Here is a 24601-nt window from a genome sequence, read left to right as displayed (position 1 = left end):
CTCCCTGAAGGCTGATATTATACAAGGAGAAGGAAAATCTTACAAAGAAATTGCTGCAGTGTTCTATCAATAGATATGAAACATGTAATGCAGCTGGGACTGTCCAGAGCTCCATTAAATGGAGGCTGGTGAGGTCTGCAATTGTGGGAATCATGATGGTCAATCTATAAAAGACACTACAGCCGACAGGTGGCGCTCTTCAAAAGGCATGTTTTAACCTCTGACACACAATCATCAAATAATGCGTATTGTGTTATATCCACCTGTTGTGAACCTGTAATCTAACAGAATATCTTACATAAACAGTGTAAGAAATAGGTAAAAACCTCTTACAGTATTAACCTTTTTTTCATGCAGAAGAGTTTTCTTGTACAACTCTAGTGGTATTACCTTCACAATATCAAGTTACTTTTCACATCCTAATGTATTTCTATAGGTACACACAGAACGGCACAGGCTGCAGTGCAAGTCACATCTGCAGCTGCGATCAGACAGGTGGAGAAGTGTGGCTCACTGGTTAGAGGAGGCAGACCTGGACGCTGAGATCAGACCCGGGACAAGGGTTCAATTCCCGACGCGGCAGGGTCTTGAGCCCAAAATGTCCACGGACTCGGTAATTCTACCTTCGGTGCCTACTCGAATCACAGGTTCACACTCTGCGACTCTGGGCAATAGCTTGCTTAATCTCCACTACGGCCCCCCGCGGCGGGATGCCCGGCTTTCACCTTGGGGATACCCAGTAGGGGCTATCTCACAGGGAAAAACCAGGACGGGTTCCCAATGCAAAGCACTTTGAGACCTGGCGGTGATATTGCGCTATATAAAAACCTATCCATCCATCCACAGGTAAGCACAGCTGGAAATTGGGTTAGTAACACCAGTAGGACACAGAGTAGTGATGGCAGTGTTGATGATACAGGCTCATGATGGCCACCACACCTGAAGTTGTAGTAGTGACGACAGCTGGAGTAGGACGGCCAATGACTGCTAGGCTGAGAGTAGTAACAACAGCTGGGGTTCAGGTGGGAGGATAGCAGGACAGTGACGACAACACAAAATAGAGTACTAAGGATAGCCAGGGTATCAGATGACAACAGCTGGGCTCAGGGTACTGATAACAGCTGGTATGAGAGTAGAGATGACAGCTGGGATCAGAGTAGTGATGACAGGGGTGATCAGAGTAGAGATGGCAGCTGGGATCAGAGTAGAGATGGCAGCTGGGATAAGGGTACTGATGACAGCTGGGATCAGAGTAGAAGTGACAGCTGGGATCAGAGTAGAGATGGCAGCTGGGATAAGGGTACTGATGACAGCTGGGATCAGAGTAGAAGTGACAGCTGGGATCAGAGTAGATGTGACAGCTGGGATCAGAGGAGAGGTAACAGCTGGGTTCAGAGTAGAAGTGACAGCTGGGATCAGAGTAGAGGTGACAGCTGGGATCAGAGTAGTGATAACAGCTGGGATAAGGGTACTGATGACAGCTGGGATCAGAGTAGTGATAACAGCTGGGATAAGGGTACTGATGACAGCTGGGATCAGAGTAGAGATGACAGCTGAGCTCAGAGTAGAGATGACAGTTGAGCTCAGAGTAGAGATGACAGTTGGGATCAGAGGAGAGGTAACAGCTGGGATCAGAGTAGAAGTGACAGCTGGGATCAGAGTAGAGATGACAGCTGAGCTCAGAGTAGAGATGACAGCTGAGCTCAGAGTAGAGATGACAGTTGGGATCAGAGGAGAGGTGACAGCTGGGATCAGAGTAGAAGTGACAGCTGAGATCAGAGTAGAAGTGACAGCTGAGATCAGAGTAGAGGTGACAGCTGGGATCAGAGGAGAGGTAACAGCTGGGATCAGAGTAGAGGTGACAGCTGGGATCAGAGTAGAGATGACAGCTGAGCTCAGAATAGAGATGACAGCTGAGCTCAGAGTAGAGATGACAGCTGAGCTCAGAGTAGAGAAGACAGCTGAGCTCAGAGTAGAGAAGACAGCTGGGATCAGAGTAGAGATGCCAGCTGGGATCAGGGTAGAGATGACAGCTGGGGTCAGAGTAGAGATGACAGCTGGGATGAGAGTAGATGTGACATCTGTGATCAGAGTAGAGATGACAGCTGGGGTCAGAGTAGAGACGACAGCTGGGACCAGAGTAGAGGTGACAGCTGGGATCAGAGTAGAGATGAGATCTGGGATCAGAGTAAAGATGACAGCTGGGGTCAGAGTAGAGGTGACAGTTGGGATCAGAGTAGAGATGACAGCTGGGGTCAGAGTAGAGACGACAGCTGGGACCAGAGTAGAGGTGACAGCTGGGATCAGAGTAGAGATGAGATCTGGGATCAGAGTAAAGATGACAGCTGGGGTCAGAGTAGAGGTGACAGTTGGGATCAGAGTAGTGGGGAAAACTGGGATCTGAGTAGAAGTGACAGCTGGGATCAGGGTACTGATGAAGGCTGAGCTCAGAGTAGAGATGGCAGTTGGGATCAGAGGAGAGGTGGCAGCTGGGATCAGAGTAGAGATGGCAGCTGGGATAAGGGTACTGATGACAGCTGGGATCAGAGTAGAAGTGACAGCTGGGATCAGAGTAGATGTGACAGCTGGGATCAGAGGAGAGGTAACAGCTGGGATCAGAGTAGAAGTGACAGCTGGGATCAGAGTAGAGATGACAGCTGAGCTCAGAGTAGAGATGACAGTTGAGCTCAGAGTAGAGATGACAGTTGGGATCAGAGGAGAGGTGACAGCTGGGATCAGAGTAGAAGTGACAGCTGGGATCAGAGTAGAAGTGACAGCTGGGATCAGAGTAGAAGTGACAGCTGAGCTCAGAGTAGAGATGACAGTTGGGATCAGAGGAGAGGTGACAGCTGGGATCAGAGTAGAAGTGACAGCTGGGATCAGAGTAGAAGTGACAGCTGGGATCAGAGTAGAAGTGACAGCTGAGATCAGAGTAGAGGTGACAGCTGGGATCAGAGGAGAGGTAACAGCTGGGATCAGAGTAGAAGTGACAGCTGGGATCAGAGTAGAGATGACAGCTGAGCTCAGAGTAGAGATGACAGCTGAGCTCAGAGTAGAGATGACAGCTGAGCTCAGAGTAGAGAAGACAGCTGAGCTCAGAGTAGAGAAGACAGCTGGGATCAGAGTAGAGATGCCAGCTGGGATCAGGGTAGAGATGACAGCTGGGGTCAGAGTAGAGATGACAGCTGGGATGAGAGCAGATGTGACATCTGTGATCAGAGTAGAGATGACAGCTGGGGTCAGAGTAGAGACGACAGCTGGGACCAGAGTAGAGGTGACAGCTGGGATCAGAGTAGAGATGAGATCTGGGATCAGAGTAAAGATGACAGCTGGGGTCAGAGTAGAGGTGACAGTTGGGATCAGAGTAGAGATGACAGCTGGGGTCAGAGTAGAGACGGCAGCTGGGACCAGAGTAGAGGTGACAGCTGGGATCAGAGTAGAGATGAGATCTGGGATCAGAGTAAAGATGACAGCTGGGGTCAGAGTAGAGGTGACAGTTGGGATCAGAGTAGTGGGGAAAACTGGGATCTGAGTAGAAGTGACAGCTGGGCTCAGGGTACTGATGAAGGCTGAGCTCAGAGTAGAGATGGCAGTTGGGATCAGAGGAGAGGTGGCAGCTGGGATCAGAGTAGAGGTGACAGCTGTGATCAGAGTAGAGATGGCAGCTGGGATAAGGGTACTGATAACAGCTGGGATCAGAGTTGAAGTGTCAGCTGAGATCAGAGTAGAGATGACAGCTGGGATCACAGCTGGGATCAGAGTAGAGGTGAGGTTACAGCTGGGATCAGAGTAGAGATGACAGCTGGGATGAGAGTAGATGTGACATCTGTGATCAGAGTAGAGATGACAGCTGGGACCAGAGTAGAGGTGACAGCTGGGATCAGAGTAGTGATGACAGGGGGGATCAGAGTAGTGGTGAAAGCTGGGACCAGAGTGGAGGTGACAGCTGGGATCAGAGTAGTGGTGAAAGCTGGGATCAGAGTGGAGGTGACAGCAGGGATCAGAGTAGTGGTGAAAGCTGGGACCAGAGTAATGGTGACAGCTGGGATCAGAGTAGAGGTGACAGCAGGGTTCAGAGTAGAGGTGACAGCTGGGACCAGAGTAATGGTGACAGCTGGGACCAGAGTAGAAGTGACACTGGGATCAGAGTAAAGATGAGAGCTGGGATCAGAGTAAAGATGACAGCTGGGGTCAGAGTAGAGGTGACAGTTGGGATCAGAGTAGTGGGGAAAACTGGGATCAGAGTAGTGGTGACAGATGGGATCTGAGTAGTGGTGACAGCTGGGATCAGAGTAGAAGTGACAGCAGGGATCAGAGTAGATATGATAGCTGGGATCAGAGTAGAAGTGACAGCTGAGCTCAGAGTAGAGATGGTAGCTGGGATCAGAGTAGAGATGACAGCTGGGATCAGAGTAGAGATGGCAGCTGGAATCAGAGTAGAGATGACAGCTGGGATCAGAGTAGAGGAGACAGCTGGGATCAGAGTAGAGGAGACCGCTGGGATCAGAGTAGATGTGACAGCTGGGATTAGAGTAGAGGTGACAGCTGAGATCAGAGTTGAAGTGACAGCTGAGATCAGAGTAGTGATGGTAGCTGGGATCAGAGTAGAGATGACAGCTGGGATCAGAGTAGAGATGGCAGCTGGAATCAGAGTAGAGATGACAGCTGGGATCAGAGTAGAGGTGACAGCTGTGATCAGAGTAGAGATGGCAGCTGGGATAAGGGTACTGATAACAGCTGGGATCAGAGTTGAAGTGTCAGCTGAGATCAGAGTAGAGGTGACAGCTGGGATCAGAGTAGAGGTGAGGTTACAGCTGGGATCAGAGTAGAGATGACAGCTGGGATCAGAGTAGAGATGACAGCTGGGATGAGAGTAGATGTGACATCTGTGATCAGAGTAGAGATGACAGCTGGGATCAGAGTAGAGACGACAGCTGGGACCAGAGTAGAGGTGACAGCTGGGATCAGAGTAGTGATGACAGGGGGGATTAGAGTAGTGGTGAAAGCTGGGATCAGAGTGGAGGTGACAGCAGGGATCAGAGTAGTGGTGAAAGCTGGGACCAGAGTAATGGTGACAGCTGGGATCAGAGTAGAGGTGACAGCAGGGTTCAGAGTAGAGGTGACAGCTGGGACCAGAGTAATGGTGACAGCTGGGATCAGAGTAGTGGTGAAAGCTGGGACCAGAGTAGAAGTGACACTGGGATCAGAGTAAAGATGAGAGCTGGGATCAGAGTAAAGATGACAGCTGGGGTCAGAGTAGAGGTGACAGTTGGGATCAGAGTAGTGGGGGAAACTGGGATCAGAGTAGTGGTGACAGATGGGATCTGAGTAGTGGTGACAGCTGGGATCAGAGTAGAAGTGACAGCAGGGATCAGAGTAGATATGATACCTGGGATCAGAGTAAAAGTGACAGCTGAGCTCAGAGTAGAGATGGTAGCTGGGATCAGAGTAGAGATGACGGCTGGGATCAGAGTAGAGATGGCAGCTGGAATCAGAGTAGAGATGACAGCTGGGATCAGAGTAGAGGAGACAGCTGGGATCAGAGTAGAGGAGACCGCTGGGATCAGAGTAGATGTGACAGCTGGGATTAGAGTAGAGGTGACAGCTGAGATCAGAGTTGAAGTGACAGCTGAGATCAGAGTAGTGATGGTAGCTGGGATCAGAGTAGAGATGACAGCTGGGATCAGAGTAGAGATGGCAGCTGGAATCAGAGTAGAGATGACAGCTGGGATCAGAGTAGAGGAGACAGCTGGGATCAGAGTAGAGGAGACCGCTGGGATCAGAGTAGATGTGACAGCTGGGATTAGAGTAGAGGTGACAGCAGGGACCAGAGTTGATATGACAGCTGGGATCAGAGTAGAGATGACAGCTGAGATCAGAGTTGAAGTGACAGCTGAGATCAGAGTAGTGATGGTAGCTGGGATCAGAGTAGAGATGACAGCTGGGATCAGAGTAGAGATGAGAGCTGGGATCAGAGTAAAGATGAGAGCTGGGATCAGAGTAAAGATGACAGCTGGGGTCAGAGTAGAGGTGACAGTTGGGATCAGAGTAGTGGGGAAAACTGGGATCAGAGTAGTGGTGACAGATGGGATCTGAGTAGTGGTGACAGCTGGGATCAGAGTAGAAGTGACAGCAGGGATCAGAGTAGATATGATAGCTGGGATCAGAGTAGAAGTGACAGCTGAGCTCAGAGTAGAGATGGCAGCTGGAATCAGAGTAGAGATGACAGCTGAGATCAGAGTTGAAGTGACAGCTGAGATCAGAGTATTGATGACAGCTGGGATCAGAGTAGAGATGGCAGCTGGAATCAGAGTAGAGATGACAGCTGGGATCAGAGTAGAGGAGACAGCTGGGATCAGAGTAGAGAAGACCGCTGGGATCAGAGTAGATGTGACAGCTGGGATTAGAGTAGAGGTGACAGCAGGGACCAGAGTTGATATGACAGCTGGGATCAGAGTAGAGATGACAGCTGAGATCAGAGTTGAAGTGACAGCTGAGATCAGAGTAGTGATGGTAGCTGGGATCAGAGTAGAGATGACAGCTGGGATCAGAGTAGAGATGGCAGCTGGAATCAGAGTAGAGATGACAGCTGGGATCAGAGTAGAGGAGACAGCTGGGATCAGAGTAGAGGGGACCGCTGGGATCAGAGTAGATGTGACAGCTGGGATTAGAGTAGAGGTGACAGCAGGGACCAGAGTTGATATGACAGCTGGGATCAGAGTAGAGATGACAGCTGGAATTATAGTAGAGATGGCGGCTTGGATGAGAGTATACGTGACATCTGTGATCAGAGTAGAGATGAGAGCTGGAATCAGAGTAGAGATGACAGCTGAGATCAGAGTAGAGGTGACAGCAGGGATCAGAGTAGAGATGGCAGCTGGGATCAGACTAGAGGTGACAGCTGGAATCAGAGTAGAGATGACAGCTGGGGTCAGAGTAGAGGTGACAGCTGGGATCAGAGTAGAGGTGACAGCTGGGATCAGATAATGGTGACAGCTGGGATCAGAGTAGAGGTGACAACTGTGATCAGAGTAGAGGTGACAGCTGGGATCAGAGTAGAGGTGACAGCTGGGATCAGATAATGGTGACAGCTGGGATCAGAGTAGAGGTGACAACTGTGATCAGAGTAGAGGTGACAGCTGGGATCAGAGTAATGGTGACAGCTGGGATCAGAGTAGAGGTGACTGCTGGGATCTGAGTAGTGGTGAAAGCTGGGATCAGAGTAATGGTGACAGCTGGGACCAGAGTAGAGGTGACTGCTGGGATCAGAGTAGAGGTGACAGCTGGGATCAGAGTAGAAGTGACAGCTGGGATCAGAGTACAGATGACAGCTGGGATCAGAGTAGAGGTGACTGCTGGGATCTGAGTAGTGGTGAAAGCTAGGATCAGGAATGTCTGACATAATATCGACAGACAGAATATCGAAATACAAAAAATATCGGAACAAAAATATCGACATCAAAAATATCGGAATCCTATCTTCATAAAGGTAAGTACAAAAATATCGAAAAAATAATATCGTAGTACAAAAATATCGGAATTAAAAATATCGTTTTTTTAAATGTATTAATAATAATGTAAAAATAATTTTAAAATACATATAATTTTACAAATATTAAATAAAAATATTAAAACAAAATTAAAATTAATACATATACATTTAAAATAAATAAAACACTTAAAAATGTAATGTAATTTTATTTATTTTAATGTTATTTAATTGATTTAATGTAATATTTTTTTGTTTTTACCCTGTACGCCTGTACCCAAAACTGACCCTGAACCCTAAAAATATCCCTGTACCCCAAAAACCCAAAACTGACCCTGAACCCTAAAAATACCCCTTTACCCAAAAACTGAAAACTGACCCTGAACCCTAAAAATACCCCTTTACCCAAAAACTGAAAACTGACCCTGAACCCTAAAAATAGCCCTTTACCCATGAACTGAAAACTGACCCTTATCCCTAAAAATACCCCTTTACCCAAAAACTGAAAACTGACCCTGAACCCTAAAAATACCCCTTTACCCAAAAACTGAAAACTGACCCTGAACCCTAAAAATACCCCGTTACCCAAGAACTGAAAACTGACCCTGAACCCTAAACATACCCCTTTACCCAAAAACTGAAAACTGACCCTGAACCCTAAAAATACCCCTTTACCCAAAAACTGAAAACTGACCCTGAACCCTAAAAATACCCCTTTACCCAAGAACTGAAAACTGACCCTGAACCCTAAAAATACCCCTTTACCCAAAAACTGAAAACTGACCCTGAACCCTAAAAATACCCCTTTACCCAAAAACTGAAAACTGACCCAGAACCCTAAAAATACCCCTTTACCCAAGAACTGAAAACTGACCCTGAACCCTAAAAATACCCCTTTACCCAAAAACTGAAAACTGACCCTGAACCCTAAAAATACCCCTTTACCCAAAAACTGAAAACTGACCCTGAACCCTAAAAATACTCCTTTACCCAAAATTAATTAATATTATTTAATTACCAATTAATTATTAATTAACAATAACAATAAAGTTAATATATTAGCACATTAGCTGTAATTAATTTAATTTAATAATTAATATTATTTTTCCCAATTAATTAATTAACAATAACAAAAAATTATATATAAAAAAATTACTATAATTAATGTAATTAACTAATTAATATTACTTAATTACCAACTGATTAATAATTAAAAATACGTACAAAATTATATTAATTAATTAATATAAATTAATTACCAATTAATTATTAATTAAAATATGTACAAACATATATTAATTAATTAATTATTATTAAATTACTTCCCACCCTATTCCCCTATAAACCCATAACCCGCTACAGAACATATTTATCAATTAATCAATTAATTAAAATTAATTACAAATTATTTCTCAATTAATTAATTAATAATTCCTACTAATTAATAATTAATTTAACATAATTAAATTACTTCCCACCCTATTCCCCTATAAACCCACAACCCGCTACAGTGGTAAAAGACAATATTTAATTAAATTACATTAAAAATAAATAATAAAACATAATAAATACAATATAATATACACTAAATTTATTTAAACATTGATATTAGTAACATCGAAGTTATTTATTTCGATATTATTGACATCGATATTTAAAACTTCGATATTACTGATATCATACTAATATCGATATTAAGACTGTCGATATTACTTACCTTCGATATTTTGTCCCATCGATATTTAAACTTCGATATTATTGTATATCGATATTTAAAACTCGATATTTTGTCTGTGTACCGGGATCAGAGTAATGGTGACAGCTGGGACCAGAGTAGAAGTGACAGCAGGGATCAGAGTACAGATGACAGCTGGGTTCAGAGTAGTGCTGACAGCTGGGATCAGAGTAGTGGTGAAAACTGGGATCAGAGTAATGGTGACAGGTGGGATCTGAGTAGTGATGGCAGCTGGGATCAGAGTAGGGTGACAGCAGGGATCAGAGTAGACGTGACAGCAGGGATCAGATTAGAGATGACAGCTGGGATCAGGGTACTGATAACAGCTGGGATCAGAGTAGAGGTGAGAGCTGGGATCAGATAATAGTGACAGCTGGGATCAGAGTAGAGATGACAGTTGGGATCAGAGTAGAGGTGAGAGCTGGGATCAGATAATAGTGACAGCTGGGGTCAGAGTAGAGGTGAGAGCTGGGACCAGAGTAGAAGTGACAGCAGGGATCAGAGTACAGATGACAGCTGGGTTCAGAGTAGAAGTGACAGGTGGGATCAGAGTACAGATGACAGCTGGGATCAGAGTAGTGGTGACAGGTGGGATCTGAGTAGTGATGGCAGCTGGGATCAGAGTAGGGTGACAGCAGGGATCAGAGTAGACGTGACATCTGTGATCAGATTAGAGATGACAGCTGGGATCAGGGTACTGATAACAGCTGGGATCAGAGTAGAAGTGACAGCTGGGATCAGATAATAGTGACAGCTGAGATCAGAGTAGAGGTGAGAGCTGGGATCAGATAATAGTGACAGCTGGGGTCAGAGTAGAGGTGAGAGCTGGGATCAGATAATAGTGACAGCTGGGATCAGAGTAGAGGTGACAGCTGGGATCAGAGTAGAAGTGACAGCTGGGATCAGAGTAGAAGTGACAGCTGGGATCAGAGTAGAGGTGAGAGCTGGGATCAGATAATAGTGACAGCTGGGATCAGAGTAGAGATGACAGCAGGGATCAGAGTAGAAGTGACAGCTGGGATCAGAGTAGAGGTGACAGCTGGGATCAGAGTAGAGGTGACAGCTGGGATCAGATAATGGTGACAGCTGGGATCGGAGTACAGATGGCAGCTGGGATCAGAGTAGAAGTGACAGCTGGGATCAGAGTAGAGATGACAGCAGGGATCAGAGTAGAAGTGACAGCTGGGATCAGAGTAGGGTGACAGCAGGGATCAGAGTAGACGTGAGATCTGTGATCAGATTAGAGATGACAGCTGGGATCAGGGTACTGATAACAGCTGGGATCAGAGTAGAAGTGACAGCTGGGATCAGATAATAGTGACAGCTGAGATCAGAGTAGAGATGGCAGCTGGGATCAGAGTAGAAGTGACAGCTGGGATCAGAGTAGAGGTGACAGCAGGGATCAGAGTAGAAGTGACAGCTGGGATCAGAGTAGAGATGACAGCAGGGATCAGAGTAGAAGTGACAGCTGGGATCAGAGTAGGGTGACAGCAGGGATCAGAGTAGACGTGACATCTGTGATCAGATTAGAGATGACAGCTGGGATCAGGGTACTGATAACAGCTGGGATCAGAGTAGAAGTGACAGCTGGGATCAGATAATAGTGACAGCTCGGATCAGAGTAGAGGTGAGAGCTGGGATCAGATAATAGTGACAGCTGGGATCAGAGTAGAGGTGACAGCTGGGATCAGATAATAGTGACAGCTGGGATCAGAGTAGAGGTGGCAGCTGGGATCAGAGTAGAGGTGACAGCTGGGATCAGATAATAGTGACAGCTGGGATCAGAGTAGAGGTGACAGCTGGGATCAGATAATAGTGACAGCTGGGATCAGAGTAGAGGTGAGAGCTGGGATCAGATAATAGTGACAGCTGGGATCAGAGTAGAGATGGCAGCTGGGATCAGAGTAGAAGTGACAGCTGGGATCAGAGTAGAGGTGACAGCAGGGATCAGAGTAGAAGTGACAGCTGGGATCAGAGTAGAGATGACAGCTGTGATCAGAGTAGAAGTGACAGCTGGGATCAGAGTAGGGTGACAGCAGGGATCAGAGTAGACGTGACATCTGTGATCAGATTAGAGATGACAGCTGGGATCAGGGTACTGATAACAGCTGGGATCATAGTAGAAGTGACAGCTGGGATCAGATAATAGTGACAGCTGGGATCAGAGTAGAGGTGAGAGCTGGGATCAGATAATAGTGACAGCTGGGATCAGAGTAGAAGTGACAGCTGGGATCAGATAATAGTGACAGCTGGGATCAGAGTAGAGGTGACAGCTGGGATCAGATAATAGTGACAGCTGGGATCAGAGTAGAGGTGACAGTTGGGATCAGAGGAGAGGTGAGAGCTGGGATCAGATAATAGTGACAGCTGGGATCAGAGTAGAGGTGACAGCTGGGATAAGATAATAGTGACAGCCGGGATCAGAGTAGAGATGACAGCAGGGATCAGAGTAGAAGTGACAGCTGGGATCAGAGTAGAGGTGACAGCTGGGATCAGAGTAGAAGTGACAGCTGGGATCAGAGTAGAGGTGAGAGCTGGGATCAGATAATAGTGACAGCTGGGATCAGAGTAGAGATGACAGCAGGGATCAGAGTAGAAGTGACAGCTGGGATCAGAGTAGAGGTGACAGCTGGGATCAGATAATGGTGACAGCTGGGATCGGAGTACAGATGGCAGCTGGGATCAGAGTAGAAGTGACAGCTGGGATCGGAGTAGAGATGACAGCAGGGATCAGAGTAGAAGTGACAGCTGGGATCAGAGTAGAGGTGACAGCTGGGATCAGAGTAGAGGTGACAGCTGGGATCAGATAATGGTGACAGCTGGGATCGGAGTACAGATGGCAGCTGGGATCAGAGTAAAAGTGACAGCTGGGATCGGAGTAGAGATGACAGCAGGGATCAGAGTAGACGTGACATCTGTGATCAGAGTAGAGATGACAGCTGGGATCAGAGTAGTGATGACAGCTGGGATCAGATAATAGTGACAGCTGAGATCAAAGTAGAGGTGAGAGCTGGGATCAGATAATAGTGACAGCTGGGGTCAGAGTAGAGGTGAGAGCTGGGATCAGATAATAGTGACAGCTGGGATCAGAGTAGAGGTGAGAGCTGGGATCAGATAATAGTGACAGCTGGGGTCAGAGTAGAGGTGAGAGCTGGGATCAGATAATAGTGACAGCTGGGATCAGAGGAGAGATGACAGCTGGGATCAGAGTAGAAGTGACAGCTGGGATCAGAGTAGAAGTGACAGCTGGGATCAGAGTAATGGTGACAGCTGGGACCAGAGTAGAAGTGACAGCAGGGATCAGAGTACTGATAACAGCTGGGATCAGAGTAGAAGTGACAGCTGGGATCAGATAATAGTGACAGCTGGGATCAGAGTAGAGGTGAGAGCTGGGATCAGATAATAGTGACAGCTGGGATCAGAGTACAGATGGCAGCTGGGATCAGAGTAGAAGTGACAGCTGGGATCAGAGTAGAGGTGACAGCAGGGATCAGAGTAGAAGTGACAGCTGGGATCAGAGTAGAGGTGAGAGCTGGGATCAGATAATAGTGACAGCTGGGATCAGAGTAGAGGTGAGAGCTGGGATCAGATAATAGTGACAGCTGGGATCAGAGTAGAGATGGCAGCTGGGATCAGAGTAGAAGTGACAGCTGGGATCAGAGTAGAGGTGACAGCAGGGATCAGAGTAGAAGTGACAGCTGGGATCAGAGTAGGGTGACAGCAGGGATCAGAGTAGACGTGACATCTGTGATCAGATTAGAGATGACAGCTGGGATCAGGGTACTGATAACAGCTGGGATCAGAGTAGAGGTGAGAGCTGGGATCAGATAATAGTGACAGCTGGGATCAGAGTAGAGGTGACAGCTGGGATCAGATAATAGTGACAGCTGGGATCAGAGTAGAGGTGACAGCTGGGATCAGAGTAGAGGTGACAGCTGGGATCAGATAATAGTGACAGCTGGGATCAGAGTAGAGGTGACAGCTGGGATCAGATAATAGTGACAGCTGGGATCAGAGTAGAGGTGACAGTTGGGATCAGAGGAGAGGTGAGAGCTGGGATCAGATAATAGTGACAGCTGGGATCAGAGTAGAGATGACAGCAGGGATCAGAGTAGAAGTGACAGCTGGGATCAGAGTAGAGGTGACAGCTGGGATCAGAGTAGAAGTGACAGCAGGGATCAGAGTAGAGGTGAGAGCTGGGATCAGATAATAGTGACAGCTGGGATCAGAGTAGAGATGACTGCTGGGATCTGAGTAGTGGTGAAAGATGGGATCAGAGTAGAGGTGACAGCTGGGATCAGATAATGGTGACAGCTGGGATCGGAGTACAGATGACAGGTGGGTTCAGAGTAGTGCTGACAGCTGGGATCGGAGTAGTGGTGAAAACTGGGATCAGAGTAATGGTGACAGCGGGATCAGAGTAGAGATGACAGCTGGGATCACAGTAGAAGTGACAGCTGAGATCAGAGTAGTGGTGACAGCAGGGATCAGAGTAGAGACGACAGCTGGGATCAGAGTAGTGGTGACAGCTGGGATCAGAGTAGAGACGACAGCTGGGATCAGAGTAGTGGTGACAGCAGGGATCAGAGTAGAGACGACAGCTGGGTTCAGAGTCGTGGTGACAGCTGGGATCAGAGTAGAGACGACAGCTGGGATCAGAGTAGAAGTGACAGCGGGATCAGAGTAGAGATGACAGCTGGGATCAGAGTAGAAGTGACAGCTGAGATCAGAGTAGTGGTGACAGCAGGGATCAGAGTAGAGACGACAGCTGGGATCAGAGTAGTGGTGACAGCTGGGATCAGAGTAGAGACGACAGCTGGGATCAGAGTAGTGGTGACAGCAGGGATCAGAGTAGAGACGACAGCTGGGATCAGAGTAGTGGTGACAGCAGGGATCAGAGTAGAGACGACAGCTGGGATCAGAGTAATGGTGACAGCGGGATCAGAGTAGAGATGACAGGGGTGATCAGAGTAGTGGTGACAGCGGGATCAGAGTAGAGACGACAGCTGGGATCAGAGTAGAGATGACAGCTGGGATCAGAGTAGAGATGACAGCTGACATCAGAGTAGATATGACAGCTGGGATCAGAGTAGAGATGGCAGCTGGGATCAGAGTAGTGCTGACAGCTGGGATCAGAGTAGAGGTGAGAGCTGGGATCAGAGTAGAGACGACAGCTGGGATCAGAGTAGAGATGGCAGCTGGGATCAGAGTAGTGGTGACAGCGGGATCAGAGTAGTGGTGACAGCTGGGATCAGAGTAGAGACGACAGCTGGGATCAGAGTAGAGATGACAGCTGGCATCAGAGTATAGATGACAGCTGGGATCAGAGTAGAGATGACAGCTGGCATCAGAGTAGAGATGACAGCTGAGCTCAGAGTAGAGATGGCAGCTGGGATCAGAGTAGTGATGACAGCTGGCATCAGAGTAGAGATGACAGCTGGGATCAGAGTAGTGATGAGAGCTGGGATCAGAGTAGAGATGACAGCTGGGATCAGAGTAGTGATGAGAGCTGGGATCAGAGTAGTGATGACAGCTGGGATCAGAGTAGAGACGACAGCTGGGATCAGAGTAGTGGTGACAGCAGGGATCAGAGTAGAGACGACAGCTGGGATCAGAGTAGAGACGACAGCTGGGATCAGAGTAGTGGTGACAGCAGGGATCAGAGTAGTGATGACAGCTGGGATCAGAGTAGAGACGACAGCTGGGATCAGAGTAGTGGTGACAGCAGGGATCAGAGTAGAGATGACAGCTGGGATCAGAGTAGTGATGAGAGCTGGGATCAGAGTAGAGATGACAGCTGGGATCAGAGTAGTGATGAGAGCTGGGATCAGAGTAGTGATGACAGCTGGGATCAGAGTAGAGACGACAGCTGGGATCAGAGTAGAGATGACAGCTGGCATCAGAGTAGAGATGACAGCTGGGATCAGAGTAGAGATGACAGCTGGGATCAGAGTAGAGATGACAGCTGGGATCAGAGTAGTGATGAGAGCTGGGATCAGAGTAGTGATGACAGCTGGGATCAGAGTAGAGACGACAGCTGGGATCAGAGTAGTGGTGACAGCTGAAGGTAGAGTGGGGTGGACAGATGAAGGAGAATAAACACAGCTGAAGACAGAGTGAGCACAGCTGGAAGTAGAGAAGTGACAACAGCTGGATTTAGAGTTAAGAGGGTGTCAAGATATAGTGAACACAATTGGAGTCACAGAATTGATGCCAGCTGGAGTAAGCTGGAGACAGTATAGTGACCTGAGCCGGAGTGGTGAGGGCATCGCTGGTCAGAGTGAACCCAGCAGGAGCTGACCACAGCTGTGGTTTGAGTGAACCTAGAAAGAGCTGATCACAGCTGTGGTTTGAGTGGTAAAGAGAGGCGGCTGGTCATGTCTGGGCTCAGCGTAGGACACTCGACGTGTCACTGCATGTGTGTGTCACGTCTACTCACCAGGGACAGAGTGAGTCGACTTCCGGCGCTCTTGTGGTAACGCTCAGAGTTACCAAACTGCAGCTCCTCCCAGCGGATCCTCCACAACATGCTGGCCAGCTCCTTCTCCAACATCAGCTTCCTGCAAGAGGGGAGGGAGGGGGTATCAGGGACAGGTGTGACAGGGACAACATCAGCGATCCTCTCATTAACCAACAGCATCCATGGCCAGTGACCGTCGCAACAGACAGCAGCATCCATGGCCACTGACCGTAGCATAGCAACAGGCATCAGCATCAATGGCCAAAGTAACGACTGTATCAATACCCAGAGTAACAGGAAGACCAGCGGTGACTGTTGCCTAGCAACAACATCAATGGCCTGTGTAACACAACAGCATCAATTGCCTGTGTAAAAAGAAAAGCTGGTGCTTAGCAACAGCATTAATGGCCAGAGTAACATGACAGTATCAATGGCCAGTGTAACAGGAAGACCAGCGGTTACTGCTGCCTAGAATCAGCATCAATGGCCAGTGTAAGAGAAACCACATCAATGACCAGCATTCCAGAAAGGGCAGAGGTGCTGGTACATAGCAACAGATTCAATGGCCCGTGTTACAGAAACAGCAGCAGTGACTGGTGTGTAGCAACAGCATCAATGGCCAGTGCAACAACAACAGCATCAATGGCCAATGTAACAAAACAGTATCAATGACCAGTGTTACAGAAAGAGCAGCAGTGGCTGGTGCATAGTAACAACGTCAATGGCCAGTGCAACAGCGACAACATCAATGGCCAGTGTGATAGTAAGAGCAGGGGTGACTGGTGCTTAGTAACAGCATCAATGGCCAGTGTGATAGAAGGAGCAGGGGTGACTGATGCTTAGTAACAGCATCAATGGCCAGTGTGATAGGAAGAGCAGGGGTGACTGATGCTTAGTAACAGCATCAATGGCCAGTGTGATAGGAAGAGCAGGGGTGACTGATGCTTAGTAACAGCATCAATGGCCAGTGTGATAGAAGGAGCTGGGGTGACTGATGCTTAGTAACAGCATCAATGGCCAGTGTGATAGGAAGAGCAGGGGTGACTGATGCTTAGTGACAGCATCAATGGCCAGTGTGATAGGAAGAGCAGGGGTGACTGATGCTTAGTAACAGCATCAATGGCCAGTGTGATAGGAAGAGCAGGGGTGACTGATGCTTAGTAACAGCATCAATGGCCAGTGTGATAGAAGGAGCTGGGGTGACTGATGCTTAGTAACAGCATCAATGGCCAGTGTGATAGGAAGAGCAGGGGTGACTGATGCTTAGTAACAGCATCAATGGCCAGTGTGATAGGAAGAGCAGGGGTGACTGATGCTTAGTAACAGCATCAATGGCCATTGTGATAGGAAGAGCAGGGGTGACTGATGCTTAGTAACAGCATCAATGGCCATTGTGATAGAAGGAGCTGGGGTGACTGATGCTTAGTAACAGCATCAATGGCCAGTGTGATACGAAGAGCAGGGGTGACTGATGCTTAGTAACAGCATCAATGGCCATTGTGATCGGAAGAGCAGGGGTGACTGATGCTTAGTAACAGCATCAATGGCCACTGTGATAGAAGGAGCTGGGGTGACTGATGCTTAGTAACAGCATCAATAGCCAGTGTGATAGGAAGAGCAGGGGTGACTGATGCTTAGTAACAGCATCAATGGCCATAGTGATAGGAAGAGCAGGGGTGACTGATGCTTAGTAACAGCATCAATGGCCATAGTGATAGGAAGAGCAGGGGTGACTGATGCTTAGTAACAGCATCAATGGCCAGTGTGATAGGAAGAGCAGGGGTGACTGATGCTTAGTAACAGCATCAATGGCCAGTGTGATAGAAGGAGCTGGGGTGACTGATGCTTAGTAACAGCATCAATGGCCAGTGTGATAGGAAGAGCAGGGGTGACTGATGCTTAGTGACAGCATCAATGGCCAGTGTGATAGGAAGAGCAGGGGTGACTGATGCTTAGTAACAGCATCAATGGCCAGTGTGATAGAAGGAGCAGGGGTGACTGATGCTTAGTAACAGCATCAATGGCCAGTGTGATAGGAAGAGCAGGGGTGACTGATGCTTAGTAACAGCATCAATGGCCAGTGTGATAGGAAGAGCAGGGGTGACTGATGCTTAGTAACAGCATCAATGGCCAGTGTGATAGGAAGAGCAGGGGTGACTGATGCTTAGTAACAGCATCAATGGCCAGTGTGATAGAAGGAGCTGGGGTGACTGATGCTTAGTAACAGCATCAATGGCCAGTGTGATAGGAAGAGCAGGGGTGACTGATGCTTAGTGACAGCATCAATGGCCAGTGTGATAGGAAGAGCAGGGGTGACTGATGCTTAGTAACAGCATCAATGGCCAGTGTGATAGGAAGAGCAGGGGTGACTGATGCTTAGTAACAGCATCAATGGCCAGTGTGATAGAAGGAGCTGGGGTGACTGATGCTTAGTAACAGCATCAATGGCCAGTGTGATAGGAAGAGCAGGGGTGACTGATGCTTAGTAACAGCATCAATGGCCAGTGTGATAGGAAGAGCAGGGGTGACTGATGCTTAGTAACAGCATCAATGGCCATTGTGATAGGAAGAGCAGGGGTGACTGATGCTTAGTAACAGCATCAATGGCCATTGTGATAGAAGGAGCTGGGGTGACTGATGCTTAGTAACAGCATCAATGGCCAGTGTGATACGAAGAGCAGGGGTGACTGATGCTTAGTAACAGCATCAATGGCCATTGTGATCGGAAGAGCAGGGGTCACTGATGCTTAGTAACAGCATCAATGGCCATTGTGATAGAAGGAGCTGGGGTGACTGATGCTTAGTAACAGCATCAATAGCCAGTGTGATAGGAAGAGCAGGGGTGACTGATGCTTAGTAACAGCATCAATGGCCATAGTGATAGGAAGAGCAGGGGTGACTGATGCTTAGTAACAGCATCAATGGCCATAGTGATAGGAAGAGCAGGGGTGACTGATGCTTAGTAACAGCATCAATGGCCAGTGTGATAGGAAGAGCAGGGGTGACTGATGCTTAGTAACAGCATCAATGGCCAGTGTGATAGAAGGAGCTGGGGTGACTGATGCTTAGTAACAGCATCAATGGCCAGTGTGATAGGAAGAGCAGGGGTGACTGATGCTTAGTGACAGCATCAATGGCCAGTGTGATAGGAAGAGCAGGGGTGACTGATGCTTAGTAACAGCATCAATGGCCAGTGTGATAGGAAGAGCAGGGGTGACTGATGCTTAGTAACAGCATCAATGGCCAGTGTGATAGAAGGAGCTGGGGTGACTGATGCTTAGTAACAGCATCAATGGCCAGTGTGATAGGAAGAGCAGGGGTGACTGATGCTTAGTAACAGCATCAATGGCCAGTGTGATAGGAAGAGCAGGGGTGACTGATGCTTAGTAACAGCATCAATGGCCATTGTGATAGGAAGAGCAGGGGTGACTGATGCTTAGTAACAGCATCAATGGCCATTGTGATAGAAGGAGCTGGGGTGACTGATGCTTAGTAACAGCATCAATGGCCAGTGTGATACGAAGAGCAGGGGTGACTGATGCTTAGTAACAGCATCAATGGCCATTGTGATCGGAAGAGCAGGGGTGACTGATGCTTAGTAACAGCATCAATGGCCATTGTGATAGAAGGAGCTGGGGTGACTGATGCTTAGTAACAGCATCAATAGCCAGTGTGATAGGAAGAGCAGGGGTGACTGATGCTTAGTAACAGCATCAATGGCCATTGTGATAGGAAGAGCAGGGTGACTGATGCTTAGTAACAGCATCAATAGCCAGTGTGAAGGCAACAACATCAATAACCAGTGTAACACAACAGCATCAATGGCCAGTGTAACACAACAGCATCAATGGCCAGTGTAATAGGAAGAAGAACAATTGATGGACAGAAAGCAGAGCAAAGTCGTACATTCACCCCAGTACTGAGATCTGGGCCTAAATCCATCGTTTTTTTGCTCACCATGCCATTCCAGTTCAAATCCAGCAATATGCAAATCAGTCTTGACTCTGTGCCCAATGGGAACAGTCCAGCCGGAACTGCCAAGTCAGTTTACAATTGTTTGCTGTTCACAAAGGTTTTTTACAAGTAGTAGCTTTACGACTGAGGAGTCTCCGGACATAAAAAGAGAGTACTGTGCTATCTATGTGCCTTTGGGAATAGCAAACAATTGTAAACGTACACAGAAATATAAGTTTCTCTTAATGAATTAGCCCCTCAGTCTGTCGGATGGCGTTCAATGGAACCACTGTGGTGCCACGGATAGTGGGCAAGTATGAGGGCCTTCATAGGATCCACTGTGGTGATGGAGAGTGAACAGCCACCACTGATTGTGGAGACAGCCATAGCATAGCATGGACTGCGGCTCTAAAGACCACGTTTGGGAGGTTTGGTTTATTCTACATAGAAACAAGAACAGGTACTGGGTTATCTGGCACAGCGTGCTCTGAAGTAGAGTCTGCGGCTGCTGGGAAGGCATGTGACCGGCCACCTGAGACTAGTTGGGAAGTGGAAGAACCCTTCTCAGGTATGTTATGTTGCATAGAATTCAAGAGCTGAGCAGGAGGCTCTGATGTGCAAGGGCAGGTCTGTCCAGGTTTTAGAAGCCAGGTAGAGGGCAGAATGGCTGCATCTGGTTCTGTGTATGTGGGGGGGGCGGGGGGGGGGGAGGGTGCGACTCGGAGTCCGGCTGAGCCGAGCTGTCTGGTAGGTTGTGAAAGTTTATATTGACATTAGCAGAGGTATTTATGGGCCAATGTTGTGTAAGGCTTTGCAGGTGTGTGTGCATGTATGAGCTTGTTTGGTGCTGTCAGGAATTAGAATGAACTGTTTTAGGATCCTGATTACAGCTTGGAGATCAGGAGTGTCGAAAGCAGCTCAGTAGTCGGAGGGGACTCTTATCGTTGATGATGAGAGTGTCCACTGCATGCCGTCACTTCCGGTGCCACAGGGTTTCTGAAGCGGGCATATAGTCATGTCCTAGGCTTGTTCACAGGCCTCCTAGTCGAGTAAGATTGCCCTCTGTATCTTTCAGGAGCAGCAACTGATGGATTCACAGGGCAGTAGTTCCATAGCTCATTAGGGTGGAGTCACTGGTGCATTCTTCAGGAGAGGGAGGATCTGTCCTTTCTATGCGCGTCTTGGAAGATGCCTTGGAAGAAAAGCTTCAACATTGTTGAGGTGTAAAGTGAGGACTTCACTGGACAAGACCTTGTGGCAGTGGGTGCTAGGAGGTCCTTTATGTGGTGGCCCTCATGCCAACGAGAATGTGCGAGAGGTGATGGACACAATGCTGCTCTGTGTGGGTCTGGTGATGCAGCATCTGGTATGTTTCTGGAGCTCCACTTGTTGATGGAGCGATGTGTGGTGAAGGGCATTGGAAGGATTGACAAGGGGCCCGAGTCACAAAAGTAATGAGACAAAATCCTAACTTTATGAGTTTCGGTATTCTCAGAAGGCATTTACGAGTACTAAAGTTTGGATTTTGTCTCAGTTAATCTTAAATTTGGTCAACTCGTAAAGTTAGGATTTTGTCTCAGATTAGTTTTTTGACTCGGGCCCAAGGTGTTTAACAGCTCTGTGGGGAGCTGCTTGTTTATTTCACTCTTCTGTGATGGTTGTACGTCTCGGGCTGCTCTTGCAATGGCTATGAAGTTCCTGCGAGCACACAAAAGTGTTTTCAGGTGTGTTAGATCTTCTACAGGTTGTGTTGTGTGCCTTGCCAGTCTACTCAATTGTCATGTGTGAACCAGCCCATGGAAAGTGTTGAGTTTGTTGTGTAGTTTCGGTGATGCCTGTGCTTCCAGCGTGGCTGTCCTGGTGGGGCTCAGCGATTCCAGGAGTGGGCCAAGTGAGGTTGCGCGAGGAGGAGGATGATGCAAAGGTTGATGGGCAGGTCTTTAAGCGAGTGTAAGCTCTGAAGGCGTGGGGGGTGGAAGGGTGTTAAGGAAGGTGATTGGATGCTACAGCAAATGTAAATGTAAATGTATTTGAGCTTATATAGCGCACAGCTACCCGCAGTGGGTTTCCCGGTGCTTGCTTAGGGAACCCGTCCTGGTATTCCCCTGTGAGATAATCCCGGCAGGGTATCCACAAGGTGAAAGCCAGGCATCCCGCCGCGAGGGGCCGTTGTGGAGATTAAGCAAGCTATTGCCCAGAGTCGCAGAGTGTGAACCCGTGAGTCGAGAAGGCACTGGAGCGAGAATTATCGAGTCCGTGGAATTTTTAGCCCAAGACCCGCCGAGGCGGGGAATTGAACCCTGGTCCAGGGCCGATCTCAGCTTCCGGGTCTGCCGCCTCTAACCCCTGAGCCACACTTCTCCACTACTACAGTAGTGTGTCCAGTCCGTGGTGTTGGCGGAAGGCTCTTAAGCAGGGGCATGTATGTGAATGTCAGATTGAGGGTGTTCCCTCTGGTGTTCCTTGGTTCAGTGCTTTGTTGCTTGGTGTAATGCTGCTACAGACAGCGAAAGGCAGTAAGGAGCGCTCAGACACAGCATCAGCGGACCTACCTGAAGATAAGGAAGCTGGAGATCCCGAAGATGACGAAGGTGAGACCAGTGCCCAGGGCCACAATGGCCAAGGTGGAGAGCTGATCTGAAAGAGAGGAGAGCGGTGAGTGCGCTGGGACCATCTGACCAACTCAAGAGCTCTGCGGCTTCACAGGGTATTCAGGACACCCATCCGAAGGATCCCTGATGATGTACTCATGCTCTGTTGTAACCCAGGCTGTGGAAGACCTGCATATACACTCACACTGTGATATAACCTCATCCAAAGGAACCCTGCTCATGCACTAACACTGTAATATAACCCCATCCAGAGGAGCACTGATGATGCACTCACGCTGTGATATAACCCAGTCGAGGGAGCCCTGGTGATGCACTCATGCTGTGATATTACCTCTTCCAAGGGAGCCCTGATGATGCACTCACGCTGTGATATAACTCCATCCAGAGGAGCCCTGATGATGCACTCACGCTGTGATATAACCCAGTCGAGGGAGCCCTGGTGATGCACTCACGCTGTGATATAACCCAGTCGAGGGAGCCCTGGTGATGCACTCACGCTGTGATATAACCCAGTCGAGGGAGCCCTGGTGATGCACTCACGCTGTGATATAACCCAGTCTGAGGGAGCCCTGGTGATGCACTCACGCTGTGATATTACCTCTTCCAAGGGAGCCCTGATGATGCACTCACACTGTGATATAACCCAGTCCGAGGGAGCCCTGATGATGCACTTACGCTGTGATAAAACCCAGTCCGAAGGAGCCCTGATGATGCACTCACACTGTGATATAACCCAGTCCGAAGGAGCCCTGATGATGCACTCACGCTGTGATATAACCCAGTCCGAGGGAGCCCTGATGATGCACTCACACTGTGATATAACCCAGTCCGAGGGAGCCCTGAAGATGCACTCACGCTGTGATATAACCCAGTCCGAGGGAGCCCTGATGATGCACTCACGCTGTGCTATAACCCAGTCCGAGGAAGCCCTGATAATACACTTACGCTTTGATATAACCCAGTCCGAGGGAGCCCTAATGCTGCACTCAGGCTGTGATATAACCCAGTCCGAGGGAGCCCTGATGATGCACTCACGCTGTGATATAACCCAGTCTGAGGGAGCCCTGATGATGCACTCACGCTGTGATATAACCCAGTCCGAGGGAGCCCTGATGATGCACTCACGCTGTGATATAACCCAGTCCAAGGGAGCCCTGATGATGCACTCACGCTGTGATATAACCCCATCCAGAGGAGCCCTGATGATGCACTCACGCTGTGATATAACCCAGTCCGAGGGAGCCCTGATGATGCACGCACGCTGTGATATAACCCAGTCCGAGGGAGCCCTGATGATGTACTCACGCTGTGATATAACCCCATCCAGAGGAGCCCTGATGATGCACTCACGCTGTGATATAACCCAGTCCGAGGGAGCCCTGATGAAGCACTCACGCTGTGATATAACCCAGTCTGAGGGAGCTCTGATGATGCACTCACGCTGTGATATAACACAGTCCGAGGGAGCCCTGATGATGCACTCACGCTGTGATATAACCCAGTCCGAGGGAGCCCTGATGATGCACTCACGCTGTGATATAACCCAGTCCGAGGGAGCCCTGATGATGCACTCACGCTGTGATATAACCCAGTCGAGGGAGCCCTGATGAAGCACTCACGCTGTGATATAACCCAGTCCGAGGGAGCCCTGATGATGCACTCACGCTGTGATATAACCCAGTCTGAGGGAGCCCTGATGATGCACTCACGCTGTGATATAACCCAGTCCGAGGGAGCCCTGATGCTGCACTCAGGCTGTGATATAACCCAGTCTGAGGGAGCCCTGATGATGCACTCACGCTGTGATATAACCCAGTCCGAGGGAGCCCTGATGATGCACTCACGCTGTGATATAACCCAGTCCGAGGGAGCCCAGATGAAGCACTCACGCTGTGATATAACCCAGTCCGAGGGAGCCCTGATGATGCACTCACGCTGTGATATAACCCAGTCCAAGGGAGCCCTGATAATGCACTCACGCTGTGATATAACCCAGTCCGAGGGAGCCCTGATGATGCACTCACGCTGTGATATAACCCAGTCTGAGGGAGCCCTGATGATGCACTCACGCTGTGATATAACCCAGTCTGAGGGAGCCCTGATGATGCACTCACGCTGTGATATAACCCAGTCTGAGGGAGCCCTGATGATGCACTCACGCTGTGATATAACCCAGTCTGAGGGAGCCCTGATGATGCACTCACGCTGTGATATAACCCAGTCCGAGGGAGCCCTGATGATGCACTCACGCTGTGATATAACCCAGTCCAAGGGAGCCCTGATGAAGCACTCACGCTGTGATATAACCCAGTCTGAGGGAGCCCTGATGATGCACTCACGCTGTGATATAA

The 24601-nt window shown here is 48.6% G+C and overlaps 1 protein-coding gene across 1 annotated transcript in view; it reads right to left on the bottom strand.

Annotated features, from left to right (window-relative positions):
- NPR2 (natriuretic peptide receptor 2) overlaps nt 1-24601 on the bottom strand; it is a 469654-nt gene that overhangs the window by 156702 nt on the left and 288351 nt on the right. Inside the window, exons 7-8 of the mRNA XM_086960020.1 lie at nt 22191-22275; nt 15664-15784 (exon numbers count right to left, since the gene is read on the bottom strand). Of these exons, the coding sequence (XP_086816146.1) occupies nt 15664-15784; nt 22191-22275 (206 nt within the window). The remainder of the gene's footprint in view (nt 1-15663; nt 15785-22190; nt 22276-24601) is intronic.

The sequence above is a fragment of the Lissotriton vulgaris genome, chromosome 3_1, assembly GCF_964263255.1.
Source record: "Lissotriton vulgaris chromosome 3_1, aLisVul1.2, whole genome shotgun sequence".
NCBI lineage: Eukaryota > Metazoa > Chordata > Amphibia > Caudata > Salamandridae > Lissotriton > Lissotriton vulgaris.
Note: the sequence above shows the minus strand (reverse complement) of the source record. Positions and strands in the feature narration are given on the sequence as shown.